Source organism: Micropterus salmoides, unplaced genomic scaffold, assembly GCF_014851395.1.
Source record: "Micropterus salmoides isolate LMB-PRFRI ecotype aquatic unplaced genomic scaffold, ASM1485139v1 Ms_hic_scaffold_22, whole genome shotgun sequence".
In the NCBI taxonomy this organism is placed as follows: domain Eukaryota; kingdom Metazoa; phylum Chordata; class Actinopteri; order Centrarchiformes; family Centrarchidae; genus Micropterus; species Micropterus salmoides.
Window position 1 is genome coordinate 21,994,266 of NW_024041373.1, and position 15,080 is coordinate 22,009,345.

At 40.2% G+C, this 15,080-nt stretch overlaps 1 protein-coding gene across 1 annotated transcript; it reads right to left on the reverse strand.

Moving 5' to 3' along the window:
* Positions 1–5,558: 5,558 nt before the first annotated feature.
* six2a (SIX homeobox 2a) lies at positions 5,559–9,229 on the reverse strand. Its single transcript, XM_038738089.1, has 2 exons — positions 8,220–9,229; positions 5,559–6,810 (listed from the first exon to the last, which is right to left on the reverse strand). The coding sequence occupies exons 1-2, from the start codon at positions 8,777–8,779 to the stop codon at positions 6,498–6,500; spliced, it is 873 nt and encodes a 290-aa protein (XP_038594017.1). The 5' UTR covers positions 8,780–9,229; the 3' UTR covers positions 5,559–6,497.
* Positions 9,230–15,080: the final 5,851 nt, after the last annotated feature.

A 15,080-nucleotide genomic window follows, 5' to 3' on the forward strand; every position in this document is an offset into this window, starting at 1 on the left:
CCTGATACACACAAAAATGCATAATGGCTGAGGAGAGGAAATCAATGTGCTCATCAATAATCACACCACTGTGTTTGACCTCAAAGTGCCATAAAATTAAATAGAAACCATAAGGGGAGGCTTTTGTTAAACATGCTTGTGTTCTGAAAGTGAAATCTTGGGGAAAATTGCTACTAAGTTTTTCCAGTGGTACCATTTTGTCAATAGTTGCAGTACTGGTATTCACAATATCATAATACTGATTAGTCATAGGCTAATCAAATATTTCTAGACTAAAGAAATTACAGGTATTTTCTCCAAGATTTTGTATCATAACTAGAAATCTAGTCTGCTTTGTTTACACAAACTACTGATGTAAACAACCCCTAACAGCATCAGAAAACACTAACATCTTTAATTTTATTATAGTGCTGGTTGATGCATTACTGTAAAAGACCTGTCAATCGATTTTGGAGTGATAACATGTTCCCAATCTGTGTTTTAAAGTTCGGTGCTGCTGGGGCAACTCTTGTTAGCATTCAGATTGCATTTAGATGTTTACATTTTACTCCCAGGTTGGCTTGTGTTGGAGCTTTCCAGGGCAGATGCATAATTTAATCTATTAATCTATGCCTGAAAACACTGGCCCTGTACTGCCTGTCAACATTACTGTATCAGCCAATGACAGATCATTATCATTTATATTTGAATACATGTTATATTTAGGTGCAGCCCAAAACTCCTCAACTCTGCAGGCATTTTGCACCAAGCATTGTGGATTTAGTTCATATAACAGTCAGGCTATTTAAATATTTGTTTTTATAAGATAAGGGAATCCACATTTTTAAAGATTTTATCACATAAATACTAATATAAATGTCTGTGTAATATAAAAATATATAACAATTATATAATGGACATGCATTGTGTCTCTTGCATTATCCAGTCATGGCTTTTAGATAATCAAAGAGGAACTTCAGTATTAAACATGTTCCCATTTCAGAGGATAGTTTCATTCATGGTGATGAACAGTCTGCTGTTACCTAGGAGAGGGAAAAGTTTGTCCCTATTCAACTTAATGTACAGTTCAGTTCAGATCCAGTAAGAGCGAACATGATAAACACATTGGATCAAAGATAGTGGTAGAATAATAAGACTTCGGACTTGCCTGCAGGAAAAACATGTTAATATTTTCATGTAAAAAGCCCAGGCCTGCATTTAAAACTAAAACATATGTTTAAATAAAGTGGTACACACCTTTTCCTGCTGCTGAAGTGAGTATTTAATGATCGTGATGGTGCAACCAGCTGATATTCCTCTGTGTCGTCTGACTCAAACAGTTTCCACTTTGCAGTCACAGTATATCAGTAATGTAAATCCCAGCTGCCTTACTCTCTTGTTAGTACAACCACCAACCTCTCTAGGCAACAAGTGGCAGGAATTGTTAACTGTTCACACTCAGTGCCATCGTTTGCTATCCCCCTCACATATACTCAACCTTTACTTTTTGGCAACTGTAAGCTTATTGGGGTCGTCTTAAGAGCAGTGGATTTCATCTTTAAACTGGCACAGTGGTTTGACAAGGACCTAAGCTTAAGCCTCTCCGTTCTGCTGAAGTTTCCTTGAGCAAAAACAGTGAGTGCCTTCCAGCGCTGAGGCTGCGGTTATAAAAGTTTGACCTCTGACCTCCCTGAAGGGGATCTAAGTGAAAAAAGAATTTCCCCACTGGGGCCAATAATGTGTCACATTATAACTATCATCACTGTACCTGACATGCCTAAAGAGTGTGTGTTAATGTCACTTAACAAAAAGGATCAAGTTAAATGAGTATGGGATATTTATCATGCTGTAGGATGAAAACCCTGTAACTTTTGGTGATTTTTGCGCATTTATTAAGCTGAAGGTGGGTGGTGATGGTGCAGTGGATAAGACACATGCCTTTGGCGAGACCTGGGTTCGAATCTGCTGTAAGACCAATGTGTCCCTGAGCAAGACTCTTAATCTCTAGTTGCTCCAGAGGCGTGTGACCTCTGATATATATTGCAATTGTAAGTTGCTTTGGATAAAAGTGTCAGCTACAATGAGTAAAAATGAATGATGGCCTTTTTCCTCCCCTGAGCTGAGACAGATTTTTCAAATGCAGAAAACCTGATAAAATATTTTGGGTAATACCAGAAAATGCATAGTATTCTAAAAACATTTTGCCTAACAACAGTAATCTAGTTTGCTATTTGTAATTACTGGTCATTGTGATCAATTATGATTATCCACTTTTTTGTTTTTTACAATAATTGCTTTATCAATCTTCCCTACAGTTTGTGAGTGTGTGCAGTTACTGTCGGTCTTCTGTGAACATGAAGCACAGCATCATTATCACATGTGCTCCAGAGAAAATAAATCGAACATTTGCTGAAGATCTCAAAGGAAAGGCCCCCTTACAAGCTGAGCATAACATCGATTTAAACTTGCAATGCCCGTTTTTGATAATTACGCTAGTTTCTGATTCTGAATGATCCTGACAGAATAATCAATCAAGTAATACAAAATCACAATTGATAATCATCTTAATGTCTAAAACTGCTGGGATTAACAGGTCCATAATTTAAATTATTTTAGCACAACTAAATAAGATCCCAAACTTTAAAAGTACATTTCATCTGGCTGACCTAACGAGAAAAATAGGGTGCTCATTCGCTATTTCCCGCAATAAAAATAATGCAAAATATCAAAAAGAAGATTGTCATTTAATCATAACATGCAAATAAAATAGTTTAGTGAACCAAAATGTATAGGTTACTATACATAAAATAATAATAGTCATGTTGAGACAAAATATTTCATATTAAATCCTCCTTATTATTTATGTTTTTAAATCGATACACCGATTAAATAACAATCAAAACACTGTTATTCACTAAAATAGGAACAAACGTGTGTGTAAAAAGCATTGTGTGCTAATGATCGGGCGGTGATGTAATTATGATAACAATAATGACACTAATTTGTTCACAGGGGCCAATCAGTCATGGAACAAAAACAACTCTTACTCTCTGCTTAATATCCTATAAAAGTGTATGGATGTGATCTTTACAAGGCCAGGACTCAGCATTCTCTCCTGATTGTTTCAGGATTTGTTTCCTGAGGCAAAGTGGCATTAACCTTCTACAAGATTGTTTTGCCTAAAGTTGTTGAACACTTGACGTTTAATCTCCCCAACATCCAAACCGCGTTGTGAACTGACAGGCGACTAAATAGCCTGCAGATGAATTTGTGCGAGAAACCACGACTAGTTCACACCTGTCGGAACTGTTCATCCTGATTCTGCTGCTGCTTTTGGAGGGCCATTATTCCCATAAGCCAGCTTGGCAGAATCAAACCAGCGTTTATAACCAATGTGCTTGTTAGGACTTTTCTTCAATGCTGGCGGATTTTCCTAACATCTTCTGCCCAAAAAACGTTTAACAGCCTCCCCTCCCCTCCCCAGGCACACACAGCGCACGCACGATGCCAGTTAAAGTTCACATTTCAAGCCTTATGGGAAACAAGAGAGAGTGAAAGTACGAGGAGACGAAAATCACAAGTCTTTGTGGGGTTACAGAGTTAGTTTGGGGAGAGACCAACATTTCGGTATTATGTCTACTCACAAGCCGCTGTTACAGGCTTGTTTTAAGCAGACCCATGTGAACTTAAGTCCTCGATTGTAATTACAAAGTGTGGGCTTTGAGATGCGTGTGTAATTGACCTTCATGCGCCAGAAGTTGCACCAAACAGGGTGCGACTGAGCCATCGCATTTACAGAGAGCAAGGAGACAGTTCGCACACTCCCTGTGTACACTTTTCAAATGAACACTCCCATTAGAGCCACCCGGGTCTAGGCGATAATTAATTAGGCTACTGGACCACAATATTCCTTTGCTGTTGCCTATTAAAAGGAAATAGTCCTGAACCTAAAAGCCAATCCGCATCCAGAAAACTATGAGTTATGTCCTGACATAGAAAATCTTTAAAGTCATCATTATTGTCGATTGTGGTCTATTATTCGGCCTATGCATATTTGTTATTTTGCCAAAACAATCAAATTATATCAGCTGGGATTATATAATAATAGGCTTACTGCTAATAATGGTAATTTATTTATAATTATTGTTATTATTCTTATAATAAAAAATACGTTACATTGTAATGTTGATAATGGGACATATCAAAAATATACCATAACGTGCATCAAGCGCACTCTTAGCACCTGAACCTCCCGCCTATGAGAGAAAGTACTGAAGCTACTTAATGAACATGAAAGGCAGCTGAAGGTGCTGTACGGCTGAAGCTGTTCAAACAAAGTGTCTTCTTTCAACGCCCGTTCCCATTCCCTGTTTTATTTTTTTCTCTCTCCGCCAAACACTACGGCACTTTTGTTCTCCTCAGCCGAGCGCGGAAAGATAAGGTGTCATCACTTGAACATCAAGGTCCCCGGTTGGAAACGCAAGTATACATTTCGCCCAGCTCTGCCTGTAATGGCTACATGCCACATGCCGCATGCTTCGGTCTCTTAGTGTTGTTTTTACGAAGCACTGGATTAAGTGTCGATGTTTTTTCTTTTCTCTCTCTCTTTTGTCCTTTTAACATCGGCAGTGATGACTTGGGTGAACTTTGACCTTAATGTCGGCGAACATAATTTTAAAAACACCGCACATTTCTATAAACATATTTAAAACGCTCTTTCCTTTAATAAACAAGTTTACTCATTTTAAATTATATTCCCTAATTTTAAAAAGGCCATAACATCGGTATACTACCTACTGCACAATTTTCCTCTTTTTATATATTTACAAACTTTTTTCAGACGCGGTACTTGCTTGTCCATTTAAAGCAGAAGCCAACGTCCCAAGCCTGGAAATGAATTAACATGGAATGGCATGAAAAGGATAGTTTTCCTTCACGAGTTCACTTGCAGCATTTATGATTAGCCTAGATGACAGATAATCCCGGGATATCGACCCGTGCACGCCGGCAGACTGCCCACACATAAAGGACAATATCCCCTTTCTTAAATGTGTCAAAGGCTAAGAGCTTTTGATTTTCTGTAGTAATGCTATCTGTTTATACATTCCCTTAATATTATTAAGGAACTGGTGGTTCAGCGCACATTCAAAAGACCAGAGGAAATACTGAAATGTGGACTTGAACAAGCTTTAGCACAGCCACCTGGCAGTTCAGATAGAAAGTTATAGTTTGTATAAAATAGGCCTCCCTGTGCCATCAAAGTGAGATTCATGAAAATAGAACAAGGCCCAAACATTCAAAATCACTTAAAAGTCCAAAGAAATTATTTGAAAATGCACACACATTATCCAGTAAATAAACCTGTTGTTGTGTAAAGATTGATACTTGCCTGCATCTGTTCTGGTGTGGGAATAGTTTGGCTTTGTTGAAATATTTTCAAAATGTCACCCAGCTTGATTGGCTTGAAACGCAGTGACCCCTACGAGACCAACTAGGTATATAGGCTAAACAGACTGGTTTTCTGCAACACAAAATGCCAAGAATCATTCAGAATCAAAGAAATCCTCGATTTTAATGAATGTATTTCTTTTTTTTTATTGTAAAGGGTATATGAAACTATAGGTGAATCGTTTTATGTTTCATCATTTATCGCAAAGTTTACATGCAGTCTCTTTCCAAATGAAAATGCAAATAATAATAATATCAAGAGATTAAGATATTTCATCTTATCACGGCTCTTATAAGACACTTGAGAATATCATACCCCATCATACACCCATCCCCCTCCAGAAAAATGTAACTTCTTATGGCTCTCTTGGAAAACCCTACGTAAACAAAAAGGCGATGGGTAGGCTTTAACTCGGTGCCTATAGAGTCGGTTGAAATCTAAACCTCTAAAATAACAACGGTAATAGTAACAAGAATTAAGACATTTTATTGTTATTGTTTTCAACAATATAACATGTTACGTTATTACATTCCGGTAAAATATTAATTTTTTTTCTCCCCCCTCCCTTTTTTCTTTCTTTCTTTCTTTTTTTTTTTTTACCTAAAACGACCTGTATCCACCTCACCTTTTGTCTGCACCACCACTGCAAAACTGAGTCATATAATCTTTCGAATTATATTTTCCTTAAGCGAATTAAAGAGGAAAAATATGACAACAGGGTGAGAACATGGCAGCTTCTCGAATATTTCTTAAGTGCTGTGCCTTGACACTTGTTTCTATACAGTCCACGAAACAAGCAGAAGTTTAATTCAGGGATAAGTGGAGGTGTGTTGCGCCCACAGGCAGACTTTCCCCACTTAAAAAAAAACTTTAACGGTTGAATATGAGACTAAATGATTTGTTACGGTGGCTGTTTTCGTAGCGTTCCAGTCTGTCTGTTTTGCACCTTGACGCAAATGCTTGAAGCTTGTCTCAGGCCACCTCCTACATTACTCTTCCGGAAAACAAAGACAACAACAACAAAAAAAAAACCCCATCGGTGCTCTCTGTCCCTCTTCTGTGCCGGTTTTTAAGAGCCAAGGTCCACTAGATTAGAAGACATAGGGTTCAGTATGGTGTCATGGTGCAATGAGTGGTGATGGTGCACCGAGTCTGCACCGCTGGGTACCGGGATGGCGCTGGGTCCCGGTGGGGGCGCGAGGCCGTGCAGGGACTGTAAACCGGCGTTTGAGCCGAGGAGCAGAGCCGGGCTCGGAGACGTGTGATCCGGTGTACCCGAGGGTGTTTTATCGTCGTCCGAGCTCCCCAATAGAGATTTATTTCCATTCATGGAAGAAGTCAATGGGTTGTGACTATTGCTGTTGGAGTTCTCGTTGTTTTCTCTGCCAACAGAAAACAAAGTCACATGTCAGTGGGGGTGAAAGGGCAGACAAACTCTACAAAAACACATTAGTAGGCCTACATCAGGAAAAATATTTAAGACATGGTCTATTGGTAACAGACGTTTAAACCTATGCATAATAAAAAAGACCAAATGTGTAAATAAACTATTAATATGATAAAATAAAGGTATTTTTTAACATCGTAAAAACAACAACCACACATGGGCCTACACACTGAGCAAAATTAGTATCGCCCATGCTACTGTGTGTACTGGGATATTAATTAGGCTACGCCAAATTTACAATAGCTATAATAAGCATCATTAATAATTGATCAAATGCTTAGTCTAATGATCAACCGTGTGCCAAAATGGAAACGATAAGTAAGTCATTTAAATAATTAGCGACTCAATTCACTGCAGCAGTGCAGAGTTGAATGGCGGTGACCAGTGACTGAAGACAATTAACCTATTTCACTTTTGAAGCTGTATTAAGTATCTGACCTGTGGGTAAAGACGCCTTTCAAAGTGGGCAAGCCCTTACCAAGTCTGAATAAATGACAGGTCTAATTATTGCTAAACGTGTACTTGTTGCGTATAGCATAGTTCATATGTTTGCAGTGTGCGAGCAAGGCTCTCCTCAGTGGGAAGACATGATTTACGTGGAGCTTTCAGCCCGAATTAGTGGCCAGAGGGTGAAAGAAGACACCAACCCGAGCGAACACCTGACTAAAACACGTCTCCCTAAACTCTCTGCCTGCCTGTGTCATTTCCAACCTTGAAATGTACAAACAACTCCTAATGAAATCTCAACCAGGCTGAAATGGGGGCTACACAGCCGCCACATCAATTACACCGCAACTATCAAACGTGTTCTGAGAAGTTTTCTTCTGTGCTCACTCCAGTCTCTGGAGGGTTAAAAAGTGGTGGTCTTTTAATCTGATCCTAATGGGAAAGTCAAATTTTATGTTATAATAAGTGTGAACAAAATATAAAAGTTGTATTTTGTAATTGTAATTTACCAGACAACAAGCCTTTAATTTTCTGCCTTTGAAATTTTCGGCAAGACCTGCACACTTATCACAAACATACAAACAACAGTGAGTTTTCTAAAACCATGAAAAAAGTGCCTGCTTCCATAGTTTTCCACCAATAGACACAGATACTCGGCGATAACTGGAACGATTTGTTAAGAGCTTAAAATATATTGTAAGGTCAATGCAATAAATTGCCAGATGTAGGTCAGCAAATAATATTGCATTTAGGCGCACCGAAGAAACACTGTATGTTTGCCTGTATTAAATGTGATTTCTGTCTATTTTTGCTTGATGTCATAATCCTAAAAATACTTAAACTTTCACATAGTCTGAAATATGTCGTATATAAAAGTTTCTTTCTCTTTACTCCTACCTTTCTTTTGCCTCCGCCGCTCGGTCTCGCTGCCGTCGGTTTTTGAACCAGTTGCTGACCTGCGTGGTGGTGAGTCCCGTGGCCTCGGCCAGCTCTCGTTTCTCCCGCGGGGATGGGTAGGGATTGTGGGTGTACCACTCCCGGAGAACGCTCCTGCTCTTCTCCTTGAAGCAGTAGCTTGTCTCTTCTCCGTCCCAGATGGACCGGGGCAGGGGGAACTTTCTCCGGACACGGTACTTCCCCACGGCGCCGAGCGGGCGGCCTCTCAGCTTCTCCGCCTCAATGTAGTGCGCTTTGAGCCACAGCTGCTGGAGCTTCGGGTGGTTGTGCGGCGAAAACTGGTGGCTCTCCAGGATCTTGTAGAGCTCTCGGAAGTTTCCCCGGTGGAAGGCGACCACGGCTTTCGCTTTGAGGACGCTCTCATTTTTGTGGAGGTGTTCGCACGCCGGGAGGGACCAGAGGAAGCGCCCCAGCCGCTCGATGTTCCCCCCTTGTTGGAGGACTTCGCAGACACACGCCACTTGTTCCTGCGTAAAACCAAACGTCGGAAGCATGGACATGGCGACAACGTAAATCAATATAGATTATATTGTGCCTTACTTCCACGTCTTCCCACTCAGTCTCACATTAAATAAAAACGCATTAAGTCCATAAACGGCAAAAGGTCCCAAAAAGAGTAGCTTAAAACTTGAAACAACCCACGGTTAAGTAATATCCAACTGCGTATTGTGGAATAAACTCAAGCCCATTCAGCCATGCAAACCCCAGGCGACAAATCCTCATAAAGTTGGTGAGAAAGAGAGAAAGTTGCTACTCCTTCCACCGTCCTCCTCCACCTTTTCTATGCCGTTTCAACATAACCTACTCACGGAGACCGGACTCGCTGGCTCTTTTTAATAATATTATTCTAAGCTGGCAAGACAAGCGATTATATGAACTCTGATTGGTCGGTTATCTGACCCGGGGATGGTGAGGATAAGACAATAGCCTTAGTCAAATTATTTGCCATGGTTACGCTGTCACTCAAAGTAACCTGATATGCTTTGAGGTGGCTCCCTGGCAAAGTCAACCCGATTTTCCCCGTCCCGACTAGCCCGCCTACCAACAGAAATATTGCTCAGATTTGTCTTCTAAAAGAGTTTTTTTCTCTTCCCCTCACTTTGACAGGCACCTCGGGCAGCCAAAGAGCGCAGAGCTGGGGGTAGTGTGGAAAAGGAGAGCAGAGCTGGTCCCACAGCTGGGGGAAGGATGGCGCCAGAGCGCACGGAGATTGCTGAAGTATCTTCATGCCTCTAGCGGCTCTCACAAATCACTCAAGATTTCCACAACGCCTGGAACTTTAAAGTTAGTCCCTTCAACTTTTCATACAAGTAAAATAACTGTCAACTGCCGACAACAAGTAATGTAGCGTTTAATGAAAAGTTCGTAAACATACCCGACCTGTTTATGCGTTTACCATTAACCAAAAAGTAATAGGCTTATAAATATAAAGACAAAATAATTAGACTAATTCTCTTAGAGAGGGCAGCGATTTATTATTTTAAAGTTAACTTTACGTTGTAAAGGTCATTTCATTCACTTATATTGGGTAGGCTATGGGTTTACAGGTGATTGGACATAGCTAACAGCCTGATGCCAGCTAGTGAAAATAGACTGCATGTCACTAAATGTAACCATAAAAGGGAGTCATATGAGAGATATGTTATAAATAACAACAACATAAGAACAACATGGCTTTAGACCCTCGAAAAAGTACTGAAAGTAATTTGTCAAAAATATTTGAATTACTTTGCATGTAGGCTATAAAGACTGTGCGCTACCATATTCCCAAAATAATTAAAGTGTGTCTGTTAGCTGGTTTGTATTAACTTTATAGCGGATTTAATGATTTTTTAAAAATCTAATCGTGTATAAATATGACACTTCTGTTTGTGATCCCTAAAGGATTATTGTATTTCTGTATGAATTAGGCTAGATATGTTGCTCTAACATGTATTATGATATTGCCGTGATAAGGTGTATTAATTAATGCATGTGATAACACAGATGATGATGAATCTGACGACTAAATGAGGGGTGAGGCAGTGACGACAGGAGCGCACAGAATGACAAACGGTGTTAAGGTGTGCAGCCGGTCTAAAGGCTGAAATGAAATGTTCGTGTGTGCTGTAGTTTCTTGAACGGAGAGCAAAGGAGGACAGTCTGTCGGCCCAACCCGAAACAGCGGAGCAGAAAAACGGCATCAAGCTACACACGGTGAGACAAAACTTTCCATTTGTATTGAAGTCATCTGGCTGACACGGTATAGTGCAACAGCAGAGGAAGATGGAAGTCAGAGATCATCAAAATCAGGATTATTTTATCTTCTAATCCAAGCAGGATTAGAAGATAAGATTTGAAGACCTGCCCTGAGTAATCATTGCAAGATGATAATTAAGATAAATTGATGTGGAGAAACAAAGAGGAAACAGAGAGGGTGGATTTTTTTAGAGGTTTTATGATTCACTAAGGGCAAAAAGTGATGAGTAGCAGGCTACTTGTTGAAATTGTGAGTTTCTGCCCGATGAAAGACCCCTGCTCTCCAGACTGCAGCGGTGAAGCTTAGAAGGAAATGGCAGCAGCATGACGAGCAATAAAAACACTGTTATGGTTTGTTGAGGGGTTGTCAGGTATATGGTGGCGTGTGTCACGCGCCCGTCCGCGTGTGTTATTGACTGCTGGACCAAAGATTGACCAGTTGGTAGATTTCTATCGCCTCGCCATGGGACCTCTTCATTAGAGATACGATTGTGAGTTACACCCACAGTCAGTATCACATCACTCGGCACTGCTGCCTCAAACCACACACACACACACACACACACACACACACACACACACTCACTCACTCACTCACTCACTCACTCACTCACTCACTCACTCACTCACTCACTCACTCACTCACTCTCTCTCTCTCTCTCTCTCTCTCTCTCTCTCTCTCTCTCTCTCTCTCTCTCTCCGACAGACCTGTTTCAGCAACTTTCATCAATTTCAACTTAATATTTTACCACAAAAAAGTTCCACTTCAGAGAGAAAATGAACTTGTTACGCTTGTTAAAATAAGGCAGGGAGTGGGGAACATTAAAGGTTAAAAAGTAGTTTTTTTTAATTATTAGACCTATTATTAATTTTATTGTTAAAAACCATATTGCCTAGTATTTAATAGGCGTAATTTGATTTGCACAGAGCTCAATTTCATTTCCCCCCACAAAAAACTGCAAATAGGCTACATATCAGCCAACCCGATACAGTGCAAGCAAGGAGCTAGCCTACTTAAAATCCCAGGGGTATAAAAATAAAATATACTCATCGGCTGATCAGATCACAGGTTCATTTGTGATTAAGACAAATTGATCAATATTTTCCTGCTGTTTTGGCGCGATAAACTATTTCATCCAAGTCGTGGCAGTTTAAAAGTAAATTATTTGTGTAATTATGAAGTTAGTTTATCACCACAGAAGTGGATTCCTGTAAGAGGAGCCTGATCCCTGTTTCCACATTGTGTTCTCCCTGTGTTTAATAAATTGACTTGGGTTTCGCCTGAAGCGCAGTTCAGAGTATTACGGCATTAAGCTGACTGATGGTAATCGCCATGGGACCGGGGCTCCCCTGAAATGGATAGTCAGAAAAACAAGGAGGCGATTTAACCTTATATATATACAGACCATACGAGAAAAGATTGTATTAATTTATTCCTACATAAAATATGTTAATAATAATAATAATAATAATACTAATAATAAATATTTTAGATAACTACAACATTATATATCATAATACACCCTAGTAAAAACTAATATCGCTTTCTGGATGCGTTTTAATTTGCTGACTTTGACTCATACAGCTCCTGAAAAACTCACAAAGCTCGCGCGCAGATGAGGGAAAATATGAGCGCTTGTAAACACAGTTTGACAGACGTGAGATTTTAAACATCAGATAAGAAGTTATCATCTCCATCCTTCTAACACACACGCACACACACAGCCTACCTAAATGCCTTGTTAGCGAAACACACAGGAGGCTCTCCCACTCCTGAAAGAAGCGCTGCAATTACACTCACAGTGGTGACACTATGTTCCACAGAGGTTATGTATGGTCTCGTTTTTACGTTTCATATCAAAGGTCATTCAGATGTGAGTTGTAAAGCTAATCATTTAATGGAACGACTTTACAGGGTGAAAATACTCCTCATCAGGCTGTTGAGAAAGAAATATACAGATGCCTTGCTTTTTGATGAAGTTCTTCACCTCAGTTTCACTGTTGCCTTGTGAATTGGCGCAACATAAATAAAACTGAATTAAATGGAATAGTCATCATCCTACCTTGCTTAATGACAGGTATCCAGTTATTTCTAATTAGACTACTAACAACCATTAAATCAGCGCAGATGGCGTTAAAATAAAAAAAATCTTGTTTCTTTGGAAACTTTGACTTAAAAGAAATAATCCCTCTCTGAAGAAACTGTCCCACTCATCCTGGTGACATGTCTCCTTCGCACTCTGCGTCGTTGTTGCCCCCTGATAAGCTTGTCATATCTAAATACTTCTTAAACTACTTTGCATTCGATTAGAAAGTTTAATGATCAGGGATGTGGGTTACAACAGTACAGAGGATTTATCAGAGCAAATACAAGAGTAGAGCAAGCAATTAAAATGTGAAGACAAATAGAAAGCATCTTCGTTGTATTGGGTGTTCATGGTCAGGACCGCTGGGCGTGCGCTCCAGCAGTGAAAGGGCAAATCGGGGTCCGATGTCTGGCCCTTGACAGTGTTTGTAAACCACTTGTTTCCACTGATCAGTTTGATCAGAGGGCTCTGGCTCCGAAACAGTAACTATTTCGGCCGCTGATGAATGGAGATCGCGTTTCCCCTAATAGCCAACCCCCTATTTTCACAACCTCCCACCGCTCACCTCTGCCGCTCTCCGCCACGATCTACACTAATTGAGCTGATCATTGAAAGATGTGTGTTGCAAAGCGTATGTGTTGGGGCGGGGGGCATATGGCGGGGGGGCACTGACCTGAGACAAGCGCAACAAGGGGTTGATGAGTAACATTCTTTATGACAGACATCCAAATGTTGGGCAGAGAGAGAGAAATTATTAAAGCCAGAACCTCTGTGTCTATACCGGTTAAAGGGATATGAATGAGGGCCTATCCAATAATTGGTTGTTTACATCTATCTTGTTACCCTTGAGGGCAGAGCTATCCTACAGAGCATGGAGAAGATTTCAATAAACCGCACATAAGCAGCAGGGAGGGTGCAGGATGGAGGGGCGGGGCAGTGTGTGTGGTTGGGTTGGTGGGGTGTAGGTCTTGTCTTCATTTCCAAAAGGCTCTGACAGGTCGGCAGGTTCATCATATTGGAAGGTTTACATTTCAGTCCCACTCCAGAATATAGGCCTGCACCAAATGCAGCAATTTCACAGGCAGTTAAGTCAAGCATCACCTTTAGATGATGATCATCAGAGGGCAAACACCAGCATAAACAAAGTAGAAAAGTAGAAAAGGTACAAAAGACAATCATTTTCTTGATCTGGCTTTTGTACATGCTGGATACAATCAGCCTAGTATGAAAGTTGTCTTGTAAATACTAATAAATACTACACAGTTGGAATGAACTATAAACATATTACTGAATCACTTATTCAAAATTGTTTGCTAATATGGGCTGATAAATGATGATTTAATGCATATAGATACTATATCAGAATTTTATGATTTCAAATTATCTGTAACTTTAAATGGCGAGAGAACACCCAGTTTTAACAAATAATTTTACTCTTCTTATACAAAGAACTCTTCTCTGAAACCATATAATTCAATTCTGGCTTTCTTTTGCAGTGTGACCCAACAACACAAACACAGTTACAAACAAATGCTTCAATAAAGTATTATTTACAAAATCTGTCATATCATTACTTGATGAAATACCTGAACAATATCTGATAAGATAATCAAAAGGCTCCATTGGGCAGAAATGTAAATATGAAACTAGCAGGTAAGCTGTCTTTAGCAAATAAAAATCTTGCTAAAATCGGTTTTGGTCCATCTCCAACCCACCATATTGCAATTTGAACTTTTTCTGGAGTCAGAGGACAAATTAAAAGCCCTGCAATTTAGCACAGGCTGTGCAGTTGCATCTATTACCCACTGCCAAAAAAAAAGCCTTAACCAATTAGCACCCCACTGCCCACCTACCACTACCACCACACTGCTGTGGAACAAACTTACACTTAAATTGCAGCTGGCCAGAGCACTGGCGCAAACAGCAACAAGTGTCTGTTTTTCTAAAAGGCTGGTCATTGGAGCTGATGAGTAGCACCGTGTGTGTGTGTGTGTGTGTGTGTGTGTGTGTGTGTGTGCGTGCGTGTGTGCGTGTGAGAGAGAGAGAGAGAGAGAGAGAGAGAGAGAGAGATCGGGTTGGAAAGAAAGAGTGAGCATGCCGCTTGCTGCTGAGGTTAATTTATTCGATCAATCACTCTATTTGATTCCTGTTTATTTTCAGGAGTTGCACGGTCATTTCAGCCACACACTGAGCCCTTTATGCACTGCCAAGGCGTTTCCCCCCAACCACTAAGACCATAGCATGCATTTGGCTATAATTTAGAGAGGAGAAATATTCCAGCACTTCTCAGATATTTCACGGTTCCCAACCTTTATGGTGAAATCCCCTCAGACCTGTCTCTCGTCAAACCTGCAGTGTGCAGACATTCAGGTATACGAGCTTCACACATACACTGATTTATGTCAACGCTGTGGGCTTGTTTAAAATGACTGCAAACACACTCCAGTGTGGAATTATGTATTATCAGCTAGAATTC